General features: G+C 41.2%; 1 protein-coding gene across 8 annotated transcripts in view; it reads right to left on the reverse strand.

Moving 5' to 3' along the window:
• The window catches only part of NME9 (NME/NM23 family member 9), a 34,954-nt gene that overhangs the window by 15,128 nt on the left and 942 nt on the right, over positions 1-18,884 (reverse strand). For 2 of the 8 annotated variants that reach the window (XM_072726969.1, XM_026018554.2), the window contains exons 1-3: positions 6,661-6,789; positions 6,258-6,294; positions 1,821-1,878 (exon numbers count right to left, since the gene is read on the reverse strand). In XM_072726969.1, coding sequence (XP_072583070.1) covers positions 1,821-1,878; positions 6,258-6,290 — 91 coding nt within the window. In that variant the 5' untranslated portion in view covers positions 6,291-6,294; positions 6,661-6,789. Of the gene's footprint in view, positions 1-1,820; positions 1,879-6,257; positions 6,295-6,660; positions 6,806-18,884 lie in introns of those variants that run through there. The other 6 variants (XM_072726970.1, XM_026018553.2, XM_072726971.1 and 3 more) reach the window with 6 other exon arrangements.

Below are 18,884 nucleotides of genomic sequence, written 5' to 3' on the forward strand. Positions count from 1 at the left end.
TGCATGGACAAGACATGCAGACAAAATAGTTGAGACCTGGCACCATCAAAAAAGCTGTGTAATCCTTCAAGTAGTAGAATGTGGCAAGACTCACACCCACACTGCTGGATCAATACAACCATTTATAAACCAGCATTTATTTAGCACCCACTCTGCCCCAGGCCTGGGCAAGTCTGCTAGAGATAGAGACGAAAAAGACAATACCCCTGTGTTTAGAGGGAAAACCATGAGCGCTCCTCCAGACCAGGGCCACACCAAGCTGGTGTGGGTTAGGGGAAAGGTGTGAGGGAATAAAGACCCCCCCCCCCCCCCCCCCCGCCAAATGGCCAGGTGACTCCCAGGGGAAGTGACCATGCAGAGATTCTGGGAAGATGTCAAGCAAGGAGACTGCTGCTCTGGAGCTGGACCTGGGAATGAAGGAGATATCTCCAGCTTATGATGGAGTCATGATATTTCAGGGAACAGGGACAACATCGATAAAAGTGAGCAAATGTGGAAACCTGTGGCATGTTCAGGAAACAGACTGGAGCTCAGGACATATCTCAGGGAACAGTGGGTGACAGGGCTAGAAAGACAAACTGAGTCATGAGAGAGGAAAGGGGTAGGGGCCTTGAAAGCTGCAGTCACTGGGTGCGGGTGGTGCTGGGGAGAGAGGAGCAGATACAAGCTGGCTCGGCAGGTGTGTTTATAGGGAGAACTGAGGGGATGCAGAGGGAGAAGGGGAGCCCAGAGACAATGCACAGTGAGTGAAGGAGAAAGAGAACAGTGGGGGCAGGTGTGGTAGGAAGCCTCTAAGATGCCAGGGACTCCTGCCTCCCGGGCTGTGTGCCTTTGTGTGACCCCTGGCCCTTGAATGCAGCCTGGACCTAGTGACTGGCTTCTAACAAATGGAGTAGGCCAAAAGCTATCGGATGTCACTTTTGAGACTCAGTTACATCAAGACTTTGACTTGCATGTCTGTCCCTCCCCCTCTGCCGCTTCCTCTGGGGGAAGAAAGTTACTGTTGTAAGCAGCCTTACGGAGATGCTGAGAGCAAGGACTTGATGTCTCTGGCCAGTAGCCAGCAGGGCCCTGGGTCCTGCCAACGGCCACATGAATGAAGCTGGAAATGACCTTCTAAGATCTGTCAGAGCCACATGACCAAGCTTAGAAGCAAACTGGACTTCAGTTGAGCTTTGACGTTCCCTGTCTTACTCCTTAACTGCAGCCTGGTGAGAGACCCCAAACCAGAGACACCCCAAACCAGAGGCTAAGCAACACCTGGATTCCAGACCCACAGAAACAGTGGGATGATAAATGTTTGGTTTTTTTTAAACTACTACGATTTGGGGTAAATTGTTGCAATAGGTAACAGATGACATACAAGAGAAGAGGGACGAGGAGGCCCACAAGGGACAGGGGCTCTGCTGTATCCGAATGACCACGCAGTCTCCGGTTCCAGCCCCTTGGGACGCCTGGCTCTCCTTCCAGCCTCGGAGTTCCACAAGATCCCCATATCCCTTCCAACATATTCCCCTTTATGCCTCAGGTAGTCAGAGGTTTTCACTCCTTCCCACTAAAACAACCCTTGGGTCCGACAGTCGGCTCCGTAACAAGGGAACCCTGTTACCTACCGGTACTGACTGCTTTCCTGAACTGAACTTACTACAGATGTGCACGTCAGATATATATACACACACACAAAGAAATTACCTGGTTCTTCATTTAATGAAATTCAAGATAATAGGAAAATGGTGCTCATTGCAGCTTTTCTCTTCATGGTTCAAGATGCCATTTAGCAATTTTGAAAAGGATGGATCTAAAAAATTATCTTAAATTACCAGTTAGTCCTTTGGAACTGAGCATTTCCTCCCAAAGCTCCTGGGTGCTGATGTTAACCTAACATCAAAGAACAAAGGGCAAGGATGGGGAAATGATGTAATGCATTTGCTCCAGATACCTACCTACCTCTTGCTACCCCTGTTCCCTCCTTCCCTCCCCCCTCCCTCCCTCTCTCCCTTGCTCCCTCTCTCCCTCTCTTCCCCCTCCTACCTCTCTCCCTCCTTTCCTCCCTCTCTGAAATAGGTACAAATACAGCTCAAGCTGTCTTCTCTCCCCAGTCTGCCTTTCTCTTCCTGTCTCTTCTGCCTCCATCCCCAGGAATAACCACTAACCTAAGAAAATCTCAGTCATTTTTTAAAAATAATTTTATCTTGTTGCTTGTCCAAAAAAACAATATATAAAGTTGTTTTGTATCCATAAAATGTACATAAATGATATCATACTATAGAGATCTTTTTGCAATTTTTGTTCTCACTCAAATCGAGTTTTGACATTTATCTTGATTCATATACAGAGAGGCATTCATTCATTTTTTTTCTTTTGGTCTTTTTACATATTCTGGAGATATAATTTATGTATAGTGAAAAACACAAAACTAAAGCATTACAGTTCGCCAAGTTCTGGCAAATGCATATACCCAGGTCATCACAGCTCTATCACAACACGGAACTTTCCCATCATCCCTGAAAGTTCCTCTGTCTTCTCCTAGTCACACCTGCTCCTCACCCCAGGTGAACACTGACCCACCTATTGTCACACAATAAATGTGTCTATTCTTAAACTGTCTATAAATGGAATAGTGCAGCATATATAACTTCTTTGAGAAGTGCCCGTTGATCTGTCCATTTTCTTTATTGGGTTGTTGGCCTTTTTATTATTAGATTGTAGAGTTTATATATATCACAAAGATGCTCTCCTATTTTCTTCCAGAGTCTTTGTTTATAACTTAAGCTTTCACTTTTAAGTCTGTGAGCCATCTGAAATTAATTTTTGTCTATATTGTGAAGGAGGGACTGAGGTTAGTATTATTTCCATGTTAGAGGTACAGATGTTTCTGCAAAATTTCTTGAAAAGATTTTTTTCTTCATTAAATTGTTTGGGCACCTTTGTTGAAAACCAGTTGAGTAAATAAGCATGGGTTTATTTTGGACCCTATTCTGTTTCATTGACCTATCTACTATTCGTTCGCTGACACCACATTCTTTTGGTTACTGTAATTTTATATTAAGTCTTGGAGTCAGGCAGGATGGGCTTCCATATTTGTTCTTCTTTTTCAGAATTGTTTGGCTATTCGTGATCCTTTAAATCTCCATATGTAGTTTAAAACCAGCTTGCCAATTTCTACAAAAACTCCTGCAGAGATTTTAATGGGATTGCATTGAATCTATGGATCAATTTGGAAAAAAATGGAATCTTCACAACATTGAGTCTTCCAGTCCAAGAACACCATGTTTCTCATCACTTATTCAATTTTATTTGATTTTTAAAGCATGTTTTATGCTTTTTGGTGTATAAGTTTTCCACATCTTTTGTTATTTATTATATCCAAACATCTACACCAGAAATAATAGGTGAATTTATTGCTATTTCTTCACATTTTTCTCTTACCTCTGAAGTATTCTGGTTTCCATCATAAATGAAATTTAAGGAGAAATACATGTTATACATAGTACATTACTAATAGTGTACATTTTTGCATAGTGTTTTTATTTTGAAACAATTTCAAACTTATAGAATATTTGCAAGTACAGTGTAAAGAACTTCTTGAATTATTTGAAATCATTTAAATTATTAAATAACCTGAATTATTTTGAAATTGTTTGAATTTAAATTACCAACCTGATATTCCATTATCTCTGAATATATTATCCTACATAACCATAATGCAACCATCAAAGTCAGGAAAAACACTAATGTATTATTACTAGACTACCTTCAGATCCTGTTCAGCTTTTACCATCATCCCAATAATGTCCTGGATAACAAAGGATCTTGCCAGAATCAGTACTGGATTAGTCTCTTTCAGTCTAGAATAGTTCTTCAGTCTTTCCTTGATTTTCATGACCTCGGGGTCACTTTTGAAGACTATGGGAGGGTTATTTTGTGGAATGTCCCTCAGTCTGGGTATGTTTGATGTTTCCTGATTAGATTCCGGCTGTGTATCATTGAGTTGGTTGGAACTGGGTTGGCTGGAATATCAGAGAAGCAGAAGAGTGTTCTCTCATTGCAGCCTATCAGGTGACATGCAATTTTGATCTGCTCTTTATTGTTGATGTTCACTTTGATCACTTGATTAAGGTGGTCTGCATCATGAAATTATTCTCTTTCCGTTTGTAATTAGTAAGTTTTGGTGAAGCTAGTTTAAAACTATAAAATATCAGGGGCTCCTGGGTGGCTCAGTGGTTGAGCATCTGCCTTTGGCTCAGGGTGTGATCCTGGGGTCCTAGAATCGGGTCCCACATTGAGCTCCCTGTATGGAGCCTGCTTCTCCCTCTGCCTGTGTCTCTGCCTTTCTCTTTCTGTGTCTCTCATGAATAAATAAATAAAATCTTTTTTTTAAAAAAAATCTATAAAAATCAAAAGACCATGGCAAATATCACTCACTCTTAATATGGATATCCTAAGGTCTTTATTCCTTTATTTTTTTAAGATTTTATTTATTTATTCATGAGACACACACACACACACACACACACACACACAGAGGCAGAGACACAGGCAGAGGGAGAAGCAGACTCCACTCAGGGAGCCTGACATGGGATTCGATCCCAAGTCTACAGAATCAGGCCCTGGGCTAAAGGCAGCGCTAAACCGCTGAGCACCCGGGCTGCCCTCTTTATTCCTTTAAAGGGGCTGGAAACATATAACATCTGCAAATCTTCTACTAAAGATTCATCTTTCTAAAGAAATCATATCTTCATACATTTTTTTTTCCCTATGGAAAAAAAAAGAAAAGTCTTCTGGGTGCTTTGAGTGCTCTAAGAAATTTGGACTAAAGTCAGTTTGGGCTCACAACCATAGTCCTGAAGAAGGTGACGGAGGCTTCAGAAGAGTCCCCGCCCCCACCCTCTCTCATGAGTCGCTACCAGTGGCTCAGCTGCAGCAACTCTGTGGTACCCCGCTGTCATGGAAGAAGCCACACCAGCCACAGGACCAGGAATCTGAACATTTGAAGAACGGGGCAGGAGCAGAAGAGTATGGGAAGTGTCTTGATGTCACTAAGCCCTACATTTGGTAGGGAATGAGTGGGGAACGTGTGGCACCTTCTGGCCAGACTGTCTCTTGACATCCTGTGATTTCTGTCTCGGTCATAGAAGGAGCCCTAAATAGTCTTACTCAAAGACAGGACAGGGTTCCTGGGCTGGAAAACCCTAGAGGACTTCTTTCAAGGAGCTGACCCAGTACACTTGTGTAAGGCAATGCTTACACAGATGTCTCCAAGCGCACCCACTCACTCTCCTCCTCAAGAAGTGGGAATACTTACTTGGAGTATCCCATTGAATTCAGAGCTCTGGGGAATAACATTTTTTTTTGAAATCATCAAAAAATATTATCCCCAAAGGGGATACAGGGCATAGACAGATGAAAAGATAATTGTATGGGACAGAAATCTTAGAGCCACCACAGAGAGCAATCAGTCCAGCCCTGAAATGCCTAAAGGGGTCTTGTCACAACAACTCTGCAGGCTATGTATCATCCTTCCTGTTTACAGAAAGGATATGGAGTCTTAGAGAGGCTGAGGAAATCATTCACAAAGCAGTAAATGGTAGGCCCAGGTGCTCAGAACTTATTTACAGACAGCATGTAGACATATGAAAAGTTTCATAACTCTGGATCACTAGAGCATCAGTACTGGAAGGCCCCGAGGAACGGCTCACTCATTCTACAGATGGGCAAGCTATATAGCCAGGGAGGCTATGTGATTTATTTCAACTCTCAGAGTGACTAGAAGAGTCAGAACTATGTCAGATCTTCAGACTTTCAATGCAAAGCTCTTCCCACCCTCTCCTAGTACATGCTATCCTTACAATGACGTTGCTTTCTTCCTTTTTAAATCATTAGGCTTTGGAAATTCACATGGAAAGTGCCCATGCCCCAGAGGACAGAGTCATTCGTTCCAGGTACAGATGAGGTACTCTATACGATGAATGGGTGGCACATAAAACATCAAAACATAAACACTATAAGCCTAAAGGAGCTTACACCCAGTTTTATGTTTGCTTATATTTAAGGGCACAAAAAAAGTTGTCACTAGGGAGTCGAGATAACTTTGTTGGAGTTTTTTTTCCCCCTCTAAGATGGAAGGGTACAATATTCAAGTTTGAGAACAAGGTCACTGTACTGCTGGCAACTAATATCACTTTTATAGATTTCTTTCCACTCCTCAACCCCTACCCCCAACCAAGGGCTGGAAGCAAGCGCCCCGGAAGGCTTACCTGCAGGGCTATTTCCTTCTTCTTGCTGCCCATGGCTCTGCAAAAGAAGACAGAAGCTCTGTTACTTCGGGCTCTGGCTAGCAGCAGCCTGGGGACAAACCGCTGCGAAGACCAGCAAACCCAGAGCCTCCTGCAGACAAAGCCTCCGTCCCTTTAAGGTAACTGTAAGTGACAGCAAAGCAATGCCCTGGTGCGAAAAGAACACCCCCCGGGGCGTGGGGGGGGGGGGCGGGGAGCGGAGCCTGCAGCCCTCAGGGTCGTGGCTCGCCAGCTAGTTTTCTGCAAAGCCCCTTCCCAGGATGGGGGTGGGGGTGGGGGGAGCCCGGCGAGGCAGCCCTTCAGGCATCGGAGCGCTTGCCGAGGAATTCGGGAGGAAGAGGCCCCCGAACCCTGTTATCCCTACTGTTGCAATATAGTCCTGGGAAACTGAGCCACCGCGAAGGACCTCTCGACAGGTACGCGGTCCTCGAGGTGCAGCGAGTTCCCAGCTGGTCTGCAGCGACCCGGCCACAGTCGCGGGGGCAGCTCCGCGCGGCCCGAGTCGCCCGGGTAACAAGCCACGCCCACCGGGGCCCAGAAGGGCGGAGGGAGGCCGCCCCCCCGGGATCCGAACTGGCCCGAGGGACGCTCTCATTGGCTGATGCGGTGTCAGCGTCCTGGGGTTTGGCCTCACCCAGCAGAGACCCTGTGCGCTCAGGGGCTGCACAGTCGCGTCCCCGGAGGCCTGCGTACCTGCTGCCCAGCCGGAGCAGCCTCTCTATTGTTACTTATTGCCACGCAGGGGCGGCTCCAGGTTCGGAGGGATCTGAAGGGATTCCCTTCAACAAAGAATGCAACATTACAAAGTCAAAATTATGCTTGAAAGTCAAGTGGAGCAAATAGAAAACGGTTACAAACGCGGCGTGAATAGTCTATACCAATTATAAGAGTCAAAGGATTAAAAAAAAAAAAAAGAAAGGAAAAAGGCCCAACCATGTATTGTCTATAAGAAATTCACTTTATTTTTTAAGTTTTATTTATTTAAGTAATCTTTACCCTCAATGTGGGGCTCAAACTCACAGCCCCAAGGTTAAGAATTGCATGCTTTTCAGACTGAGCCAGCCAGGTGCCCAAAGAAATTCACTTTAAATTTAAAGACAGGGCAGCCCAGGTGGCTCAGCGGTTTAGCACCGCCTTCAGCCCGGGGTTGATCCTGGAGATCCGGAATCGAGTCCCACGTCAGGCTCGCTGCATGGAGCCTGCTTCTCCCTCTGTCTGTGTCTCTGTGTCTCTCTCTCTGTCTCTCATGAATAAATAAATGACTCAGAGTGTGATCCAGCGGTCCAGGATTGAGTCCCGCATCCAGCTCCTTGCAGGGAGCCTGCTTCTCCCTCTGCCTATGTCTGTCTGTCTGTCTGTCTCTCTGTTTCTCATGAATAATAAATAAAATTAAAAAAATAAATATAAAGACACAGAGAAGTTAAAAGTAAAGGAGTGGAGAAAGCTGTGCCTGTGCTAACACTAATCAAAAGAAAGCTGGAGTAGCTATATTAACTTCAAGCAAAGCAGACATCAGAACAAGGAAATTTATCAGGAATAAAGAGAGAACAATACATAATGTAAGGGAGTCGGTTTCCCAGGAAGACATAACAATACTTAATGTGTATGCACCTAACAAGAGATCATCAAAATGCATGAAACAAAAAATGTATGGAACTGTAAGAAAAAAACAGATGAGCCCACAAGTATAACCCAGATGAACCTACAAGTATAACTGATAACTTCAACACCATTTTTAAATAATGACTAAATCCAGCAGGCAAATCCAGCAAGGATATAGTTGAACTGAGCAAGAACATCAGTCAACCTGATCTGACATTTAGACAATACTTTATCCAACAACAGCAAAATACAGATTATTCTCAAGTTCACATGGAATATTCACGATGACAGACCACACTTCAAGTCATACAACATACCTTAACAAATTGAAGAGAACAGAAATTATACAGAGTCTGTTCTTAGACCACAATAGAATTAAACTAGAAATAAGTACCAGCTGATATAAGAAATCCAAAAGAGGGCAGCCTGGGTGGCTCAGCGGTTTAGTGCCACCTTCGGCCCAGGGCATGATCCTGGAGACCCATGTCAGGCTCCCTGCATGAAGCCTGCTTCTCTCTCTGCCTCTCTCTCTCTCTCTCTCTCTCTGTGTGTGTGTGTCTCTCATGAATAAATAAATAAATAAAATCTTAAAAAAATAAGAATGTACTATATCATTTAAAAAAAATCAAAAAGATTTAAATAAGTGAAGAGCTATTCCATGTTTGTGAATAGGAAAAATCAATCTTCTTAAGATGTCAACCATTCCCAATGTGATGTATACATTAAGCACAATTTTGGTCAAAATACTAGTAAGCTATTTTGTGGATAACAATAAATTTATTCCAGAGTTTATATAAAAAGATAAAGAGACCCAGAATAGCCAACGTAATACTGGAGAAGAATAACAAAGTTGGAGAACTGACACAGCTGAACTTCAAGACTTATTATAAGCAACACAGCATGATATTAGTGAAGGAATAGATTCATAGATCAGTGAAACAGAATAGAGCCCAGAAACAGACCCATACAAATGTGGTCAACTCATCTTTGAAAAAGGCCCAAAGGAAAGTCAATGAAGAAAGAATAGTCTTTTCAAAAAATAGTGCTGGGACTGTACTACTGGCTCTGGACACAGACCTTATACCTTTTACAAAAATTAACTCAAAATGGATCATAAACATAAGTGTAAAATGCAAAACCGTAAAACTTCTAGAAGGAAATACAGTAAAAAAGCTAGGTGATCTCGAATTTGGCATTTTAGACATGACACCAAAAGCATGATCCATGAAAGAAAAAATATAACTTGGACTTCATTAAAATTAACAACTTCATCAACTATACTCAAATTTGAAATTTTTAAAAAAGATTTACTTATTTATGATAGACATAGAGAGAGAGAGAGAGGCAGAGACACAGGAGGAGGGAGAAGCAGGCCCATGCCGGGAGACCCATGCGGGACTTGATCCCGGGACTCCAGGATCGCGCCCCGGGCCAAAGGCAGACGCCAAACCGCTAAGCCACCCAGGGATCCCCAAATATGAATTTTTTTAATTTTTATTTATTTTTATTTTTTTATTTTTTTTTAAAGAACTTTAATTTTATTTACTCATGAGAGATACAGAGCGAGAGAGAGAGGCAGAGACACAGGCAGAGGGAGAAGCAGGCTCCACGCAGGGAGCACGACGTGGGACTCGATCCACGGTCTCCAGGATCACACTGTGGGTTGCAGGCGGCGCTAAACCGCTGCGCCACCGAGGCCGCCTGAATTTTTTTTAAATAGGTAAGCAAAAATTTAAATGTGTGCTCTGCAAAAGACTGTTAAGATAATTAAATAGAAACGCCATAAGCTGGGAGAAGGTATTTGCAAAACATATCTGAAAGAAGACTGTTATCCAAAACACACAAAATTCAACAATAAGAAAACAAACAACCCAATTAAAAAATAGGCAAAAGATCTGAACTGATACCTCACCAAAGAAGATATACAGATGAAAAGTAAATAAATGAAAAAAACCTCAACTTCATTTGTCTTTAGGGATTACAAATTAAAGCAGTAATGAGATCCTTCTACACACCCATTACAATGGCTCAAACTCCCAAAATTGACAATATTGATTCACAAAAGTTGGTGAAGAGCACCAGAGCAATAGACACCCTCATTTATTGCTAGTGGGAATGCAAAATGATATACAGCCACTTTGGAAGACAGTTTGGCAGTTTTTTACAAGCTAAATATAGTCTTACTATATGATCCAGCAATGATGCTCCTATATGTTTATTCGATTGATTGGAAAACTTAGGTGTACATAAAACCCTCTATGTAATGTTTATAGCAGCTTTATTCACAAATTGGAAATAATGAAGATGTTCTAAATAGGTGAATGAATAAGCAAACTGAGCCACATCCATACAGCGGTGTCTGTAAGACACTGCATTGCAGATTGGGTCTACTAAATGCAACTGATGTTTGTTGCCACGGGGTGGTGGTTACTCAAGCTCTTGAATGGTTTGAAATTTCCCTTAGAACTTCATTTCCAAAATAACATTCAAATCAAGTATTAAATTCTGCCAGGACACTGAAAGATGCTTTGTGTTCTTTTTGGAAGAGTTCGATTTCTGGTTGTCTCTACTATAGAATGTAGTCACATCTTTGCCAAGTTAAACCCCAGAACAAACTTGAGGCAACCACATGTCTTTACACCCTGACTTTATACCTGTTGTCCTGTGCAATTATTTATAGCAGCCCTTTTTGCTCTCAAAAGTGTACAGTTTGGGCAATATGGAGCCTCCTCAATTTTTCCCAAATGGATCACCCCTGCTTTTGACATCTTGATTTAATGAAAGTTCAATCTTTCACATATTTTCTGATATCCATCAGTGACTGGATTGTGTTGCCCAAAAGTCCTCCCCTAGGGAAGGTGCTTTGTTTGTTTTGCTTTGTTTAATACAAAAACTTCTAACTTCAGGGGTTGCTGCTGTGTTATGGTGTCTGAAAGACTGAAAAAACAAACAAAAATAATTCTTTCCCTTGCAAGTTATGTTTATTGCCACAAGATGATGGTTTACTCAAGGGAAACCCTTCTGTGATCCAAATTGGATGCCAGGAGCATTTTCTTTATTTAAACACTTAGAATTGTGTCGTGACTGTGTGAAACAAGAATGAACTTACGTACTTTAAGAGCAAATCACAAAACCAGTTTTTTATGTTAGCTGATAAGAATGTATACATATTGACACCTCTCTGCTTCCAGATCTTACGGTTTCTTTTTCCATAATTACTAGCATGTCCCTACTGTGACTGGCTCTGAGGAAGGCACCTAGGAGTAGTCGAACCAGGAGCATTAGAATCTCACAGACGTGGTTTGGGTCCTTGGACCTACCAGCCACCAGCTGTGTGAGCTCAGGTACACTACTTTATCTTCCTCAGACTCAGTTTCCCAGTCTTTAAAATGGGGAGTATAGCAACTACATTTCAGGAATGTTGTGGACAGAGACAATGTCTTCCAAATTTTCTTGATAATCAGGCCATTTTTGCTGCCATGTTGAGGTGTCATCCTCTCTTCACAGCTTAGGCTGGGAGGCAGCTTCCTGGCACGGTTCACAGTGGCCACCCCCAGCACTGGCAGCCAGATGGAGCCATTTGATTAGTTTTCCTCAATCAGGGTGGCATTGATAAGCATTGCCTCTGAACCTCCCCCCCCACACACACACTCTGCTCCCATCTGTGAACTCAGAGTTACCAGGATGGCTTTGATGACCAGAGATTTTTTTTTTAATTTTTTTAAATTTTCTTATTTATTTCTTTATTTATGATAGTCACACACACACACACACACAGAGAGAGAGGCAGAGACACAGGCAGAGGGAGAAGCAGGCTCCACCGGGAGCCTGACGTGGGATTCGATCCCAGGTCTCCAGGATCGCGCCCTGGGCCAAAGGCAGGCGCCAAACTGCTGCGCCACCCAGGGATCCCACCAGAGATGTTTTTAATTTGATGAAAGTTGTCAGTTTTTATTCCTTTTTTTTTTTTTTAAAGAGTATTTATTTGAGAGAGAGAGAGATAGCAAGAGAGTGCACAAGCCGGGGGTAGGGGCAAAGGAGAGGGAGAAGCAGACTCCCCACTGAGCAGGGAACCCAATATGGGGCTTCATCCTAGGACCCCAAGATCATGATCCGAGCCAAAGGCAGACACTTAACCTACTGAGCCACAAATGCTCAGTTGTTATTCTCTGTTTACTGCTTTTTTAAAGAAATCTTTTTCTAAGGATTTCCTACCCCCAGGTCATGAAGGTTTATTTTCTCCCAGGAATTGTTTAAAAAGTTATAATGAAAGGACTTATTAAAAATTTACACTTAGACCTTGATCCATTTCAAATTCATTTTTTAACTGAAATTTTTGTTAAGCTAATTGTAGGTTCATGCAGTTGTAAGAATAACATGGAATCCTTTGTACATTTTGCCCAGTTTCCCCCTATGGTAACATTTTGCAAAACTATAGTATAATGATCACAACCAGGATATCAACATTGATACAATCTACCTGTCTTAATCAGATTTCCTGAGTTTTAGTTGTACACCTGTGTGTGTGTATCTATATATATCACCTGTGTGGATTCACGTATCCATGACCATAGTTAGGATCCTAAACACAAGGATCCTCTGTATTGCCCTTTATAGCTATACCCACCTCTCTCCGGTATCTCTCTTAACTTCAGACAACCTCTAGCCTGTCCCCCATTTCTAAAATTTTGTCACTTAAAAAATGATATATAGATCATATCATATAGCATGTAACTTTTGGGATTGGCTTTTCTTAACCCGGCATAATTCCCTGGAGAATCATCTAAGTTGCTGTATATACCAATATTTTGTTCCTTGTTATTGCTGTATATTTCATGCATAGGTGTACTATAGTCTGCTTCTAATTAACTTTTTTATGGGATGGGAGGTGGCTGTCAAATTTCTTTTTTTTTTTTCCATATGGATTTCTGGTTATGCAAGTACCGTTTGTTGAAAAAACTTTGCTTTACTCCACTGTGTTGTTTTGGCATGTTTGGCATATATCAACTGATTATCAGTTGAGTTTCTTTCTGGACTCCCTAGTCTATCCCACTGATTTATTTATCTATCCTTATGCTGGTACTTCTCTGTCTTGATTACTGATGTAATCAAGTTATGGACTGAATGTTTGTATCCCTTCAAAATTCATATGTTGTAACCCTAATCCTAATGAGATGATATTTGGAGGTGAGGTCTTTGGGAGATAATTAGGTCACGAGGGTAAAGCCCTTGTGAATGGAATTAGTGCCCTTATAAGAATAGGCCAGAGAGCTAGCTACCTTTCTCTCTTTCTGCCATGTGCCATCCTAAAATTTGTATGGAACCACAAAAGACCCAGATATAGCCAAAGCAAATTTGAAAAAGAACAGAGCTAAGGACGTCATGCTTCCTGATTTCACATTATATTACAAAGTGATAGTAACTAAAACAGTGTGGTATTGGCATAAACACAGACACACAGATCAAAAGAACAAAATAGAGAGCTCAGAAGTAAACTCATGCATATACAGTCAATTAATTGATGACAAAAGAGCCAAGAATATACACTGGTAAAAAGGGTAGTCTCTTCAATAAATTGTGTTGGGAAAACTGAACAGCCACATGCGAAAGAATGAAACTTGACCACTCTCTTACACCATGCACAAAAATTAACTCAAAATGGGTTAAAGAATGTAAGACCTGAAATCATAAACCTCCTAGAAGAAAACATAAACAATAAGCAATTTTTTTTAATTTGACACCAAAAGCAAAAGCAACAAAAGCAAAAATAAATAAATGGGATGACATTGTGATGAAAAGCTTCTGCACAGCAAAGGAAACCATCTGAATTGGAGTAATGAAAAAGCAACCTACTGAAAATATTTGCAAATCCTGTATCTGATGAGGGGTATCCAAAATATATAAAGGACTCATACAGCTCAAAAGCAAAAACCAATCCAATTTAAAAAATTGACAGGGGATCTAAATAGGTATTTTTTCTTTTTCAAAGAAGACATACAGATAGCTAACAGGTACATAAAAAGATGCTCAACATCATTAATCATCAGAGGTATACAAATCAACATCACAATGAGATATCACCTCATACCTGTTAGAAATGGCTATCATCAAAAAGACAAGAAATAATAAGTGTTGGTGAGGATGTGGAGAAGAGGGGACCCTTGTGCGCTCTTGGTGGGAATGAAATTGGTGGAGCTGCCATGGAAAACAGTATGGAGGTATCTCAAAAAATTACAAATAAAACTTCTAAACTTGTTTTGTGAGGCCAGCATTACCTTGATTCCAAAACCAGACAAAGACCCCACCAAAAAGGAGAATTATAGACCAATATCCCTGATGAACACAGATGCAAAAATTCTCACCAAGATACTAGCCAATAGGATCCCACAATACATTAAGAGGATTATTCACCATGACCAAGTGAGATTTATCCCCGGGATTCAAGGCTGGTTCAACACTCATAAAACAATCAACGTGATAGATCACATCAAACAAGAGAAAAAACAAGAACCTCACATGATCCTCTCAATAGATGCAGAGAAAGCATTTGACAAAATACAGCATCCATTCCCAATTAAAACTCTTCAAAGTGTACAGATAGAGGGAACAATTCCTCAATATCTTAAAAGCCATTTATGAAAAGCCCACAGTGAATATCATTCTCAATGGGGGAAAACTAAGAGCCTTTCCCCTAAGATCAGGAACACAACAGGGATGTCCACTCTCACCACTGCTATTCAACATAGTACTGGAAGTCCTAGCCTCAGCAATCAGGCAACAAAAAGAAATAAAAGGCATTCAAATTGGCAAAGAATAAGTCAAACTCTCCCTCTTCACAGATGACATGATACTGTGTATAGAAAACCCAAAAGACTCCACCCCAAGATTGCTAGAACTCATGCAGCAATTCGGCAATGTGCCAGGATACAAAATCAATGCTCAGAAATCAGTGGCATTTCTATACACTAACAATGAGACTGAAGAAAGAGAAGTTAAGGAGTCAATCCCATTTACAATTGCACCCAAAAGCACAAGATACCTAGGAATAAACCTAACCAAAGCGGTAAAGGATCTATACCCTAAAGATTACAGAACACTTCTGAAAGAAATTGAGGAAGACACAAAGAGATGGAAAAATATTCCATGCTCATGGATTGGCAGGATAAATATTGTGAAAATGTCAATGCTGCCGAGGGCAATTTACACATTCAATGCAATCTCTATCAAAATACCATGGACTTGGGATCCCTGGGTGGCGCAGCGGTTTAGCGCCTGCCTTTGGCCTAGGGCGCGATCCTGGAGACCCAGGATCGAATCCCACGTTGGGCTCCCGGTACATGGAGCCTGCTTCTCCCTCTGCCTATGTCTCTGCCTCTCTCTCTCTCTCTCTCTCTCTCTCTGTGGCTATCATAAATAAATAAAAATTAAAAAAAAAATACCATGGACTTTCTTCACAGAGTTGGAATAAATAATCCTATGGTTTGTATGGAATCAGAAAAGACCCCAAATAGCCAGAGAAATATTGAAAAAGAAAACCAGAGCCGGGGGCACCACAATGCTGGATTTCAAGTTGAGACACTGTGATCATCAAGACAGTGTGGTACTGGCACAAAACCAGACACATAGATCAATGGAACAGAATAGAGAACCCAGAAATGGGCCCTCAACTCTATGGTCAATTAATATTTGACAAAGCAGGAAAGAATATCCACTGGAAAAAGGACAGTTTCTTCAATAAATGTTGTTGGGAAAATTGGACAGCCACATGCAGAAGAATGAAACTAAACCATTCTCTTACACCATACACAAAGATAAACTCAAAATGGTTGAAATGTAAGATAAGAATCCATCAAATTTCTAGAGGAGAACACAGGCAACAACCTTTTTGGCCACAGTAACTTCTTGCAAGATACATCTATGAAGGAAGGCAAGGGAAACAAAAGCAAAAATGAACTCTTGGGACTTCATCAAGATAAAAAGCTTCTGCACAACAAAAGAAACAATGAACAAAACTAAAAGACAGCCTACAGAATGGGAGAAGATATTTGCAAAAGACATATCAGATAAAGGGCTAGTATCCAAGATCTATAAAGAACTTATCAAACTCAACACCCAAGAAACAAAAAATCCAATTATGAAATGGATAGAAGACATGAACAGAAATTTCTCCAAAGAAAACATACACATGGCCAACAAGAACATGAGAAAATGCTCCACATCACTTGCCATCAGGAAAATACAAATCAAAACCACAATGAGATACCACCTCACACCAATGAGAATGGGGAACATTAACAAGGCAGGAAACAACAAATGTTGGAGAGGATGTGGCGAAGGGGGAACCCTCTTGCACTGTTGGTGGGAATGTGAACTGGTACAGCCGCTCTGGAAAACTGTGTGGAGGTTCCTCAAAGAGTTAAAGATAGAGCTACCCTACGACCCAGCAATTGCACTACAGAGTATTTACCCCAAAGATACAGGTGTAGTGAAATGCCGGGACACCTGCACCCCAATGTTTCTAGCAGCAATGTCCACAATAGCCAAACTGTGGAAGGAGCCATGATGCCCTTTGACAGATGAATGGATAAAGAAGATGTGGTCTATATATACAATGGAATATTACTCAGCCACCAGAAAGGATAAATACCCACCATTTGCTCTAGTTCTAGTGGATAGAACTAGAGGGTATTATGCTCAGTGAAATAAGTCAATCGGAGGAGGACAATTATCATATGGTTTCACTCATACATAGAATATAAGAAATAGTGAAAGGGACTATAAGGAAAAGGAGGGGAACTGAGTGGGAAAAATCAGAGAGGGAGACAAACCATGAGAGACTCCTAACTAGGAAATAAACAAAGGGTTGCAGAAGGGGAGGTGGGGGGGGATGGGGTAACTGGGTGATGAGCACTGAGGAGGGGTCTTGATGGACTGAGCACTGGGTGTTTTATATGTTGGCAAATTGAACTTAAAAACAAATGAAAAAATAAAATTACCATATGAACCAGCAATTCCACTTCTGGGTATTTATCTAAAAAAACAAAAACACAAACTTGAAAAAAGTTATCTGTACTCCCATGTTCTTTGTAGCATTATTTACAATAGCCAGGATTATGGAAACCAACCGAAATGTCCATTGATGGATGAATGGATAAATACTGTGCTGTATATAAACAATGGGATGTTATTCAACCATTAAAAAGCATGAAATCTTGCCATTTGTGACAACATGGATGGACCTCAAGGGCATTATGCTAAATGAAAAAGTCAAAGACAAATACTGTACGAGCCCTCTTATATGTGGAATTGAAAACAAAACAAAACCAAACAAACAAAAAACAAGCTTGTAGATACAAAGAACAGATTGATGGTTACCAGAGACCAGAAATGGGAGATTGGAGAAAGAGGTGAAGAGGGTCAAAGTTGAAAAGAAAAAGAAGAAAAAGAGGCCAGAGAGATAGCTAGCTCTCTTTCTGCCATGTGAGGACACATGGAAACATCAGCAGTCTGCAACCAGGAACACCGTCGCCTGAACCTGTCCATGCTGGCATCACGACCTCTGACTTCCAGCCTCCAGAACTATGAGAAATAAATTTCTGTTGTTGATAAGCCACCCAGTTTGTAGTATTTTGTTATAGCAGCCCAGGCTAAGACATAGTAAGTCTTAAAATTGGGTCGTCTCGTGGATGGAACTGGAGGGTATTATGCTAAGTGAAATAAGTCAATTGGAGGACAAACATATGGTCTCATTCATTTGAGGAATATAAAAATTAATGAAAGGGAATAAAGGGAAAGGAGAGAAAATGAGTGAAAATATCGGTGAGGGTGACAAAACATGAGAGACACCTAACTCTGGGAAACAAGGGGCAGTGGAAAGGGAGGTGGGCAGGGGGTTGGGGTGACTAGGTGATGGGCACTGAGGGGGGCACTTGGCGGGATGAGCACTGGGTGTTATGCTATATGTTGGCAAATTGAACTCCAATAAAAAAGAAATTTTAAAAAAATTTAAAAAATAAATAAAAACAGTGACTTGTGCTGACAAAAATAAAAAATAGAAAATAAATAAATAAAAACTAAAAATTTTTTTTAAAATTAGGTCATCTTGAGTCCTCCTCTGACTTTGTTTTTCTGTTTGAAAATGCTTTGGCCATTTTTATACAAATCTTAAAATGTCTGTTAGTATCTTTTAAACAATCCTGTTGCAAATTTGATTAGGATTGCATTAAATCTAAAGATTAACTTGAGGAGAATAGACATCTTAATGATATTGAGTCTTCCAGTCGTGAATATGGTATCTTTCCATTATTTACTCTTTAAAAAAAAGGCTTTATTTGAGAGAGAGCTTGTGCGAGCTCAGTGGGGAAGGGGTAGAGGAGGAGGGAAAGGAAGAATGCCAAGTGGATTCTGCGCTGCGTGGAGTCCCATGCAGGGTTCGATCTCAGGACCTTGAGATCATGACTCGATTGGAAACCAAAGGTCAGACACTCAACCAGCCCAGCCACCCAGGCACCCCTCCATTTATTTACTCTTTCATTTTAGCAGTGTTTATAGTTGTTGGAAGTTATTTGCACTTCATGTTTATTAATGCTATTATTAGAAATTACTTTTATGTTTTTACTTCATTTCCAATTATGTGCTGCTGGTTCATAGAAACACACTGGATTTTGTGGGGCGCCTGGCTGGCTCAGTCAGCAGAGCATGTGACCAACCCTTGATCTCAGGGTTGTAAGTTTCAGCCCCACGTTGGATGTAGAGATTACTTAAAAATATAATCTTAAAAAAAGAAAGAAAGAGGGAAAGAAGAAAGAAAGAAAGAAAGAAAGAAAGAAAGAAAGAAAGAAAGAAAGAAAGAAAGAAAGAAAGAGGGAGGGAGGGAGGGAGGGAGGGAGGGAAGGAAGGAAGGAAGGAAGGAAGGAAGGAAGGAAGGAAGGAAGAAAGAAAGATACACTGGGTCTTGTGTGTTGACTGTATTCTGAGACCTCGCTA

This window comes from Vulpes vulpes, chromosome 11 (assembly GCF_048418805.1).
Source record: "Vulpes vulpes isolate BD-2025 chromosome 11, VulVul3, whole genome shotgun sequence".
NCBI lineage: Eukaryota > Metazoa > Chordata > Mammalia > Carnivora > Canidae > Vulpes > Vulpes vulpes.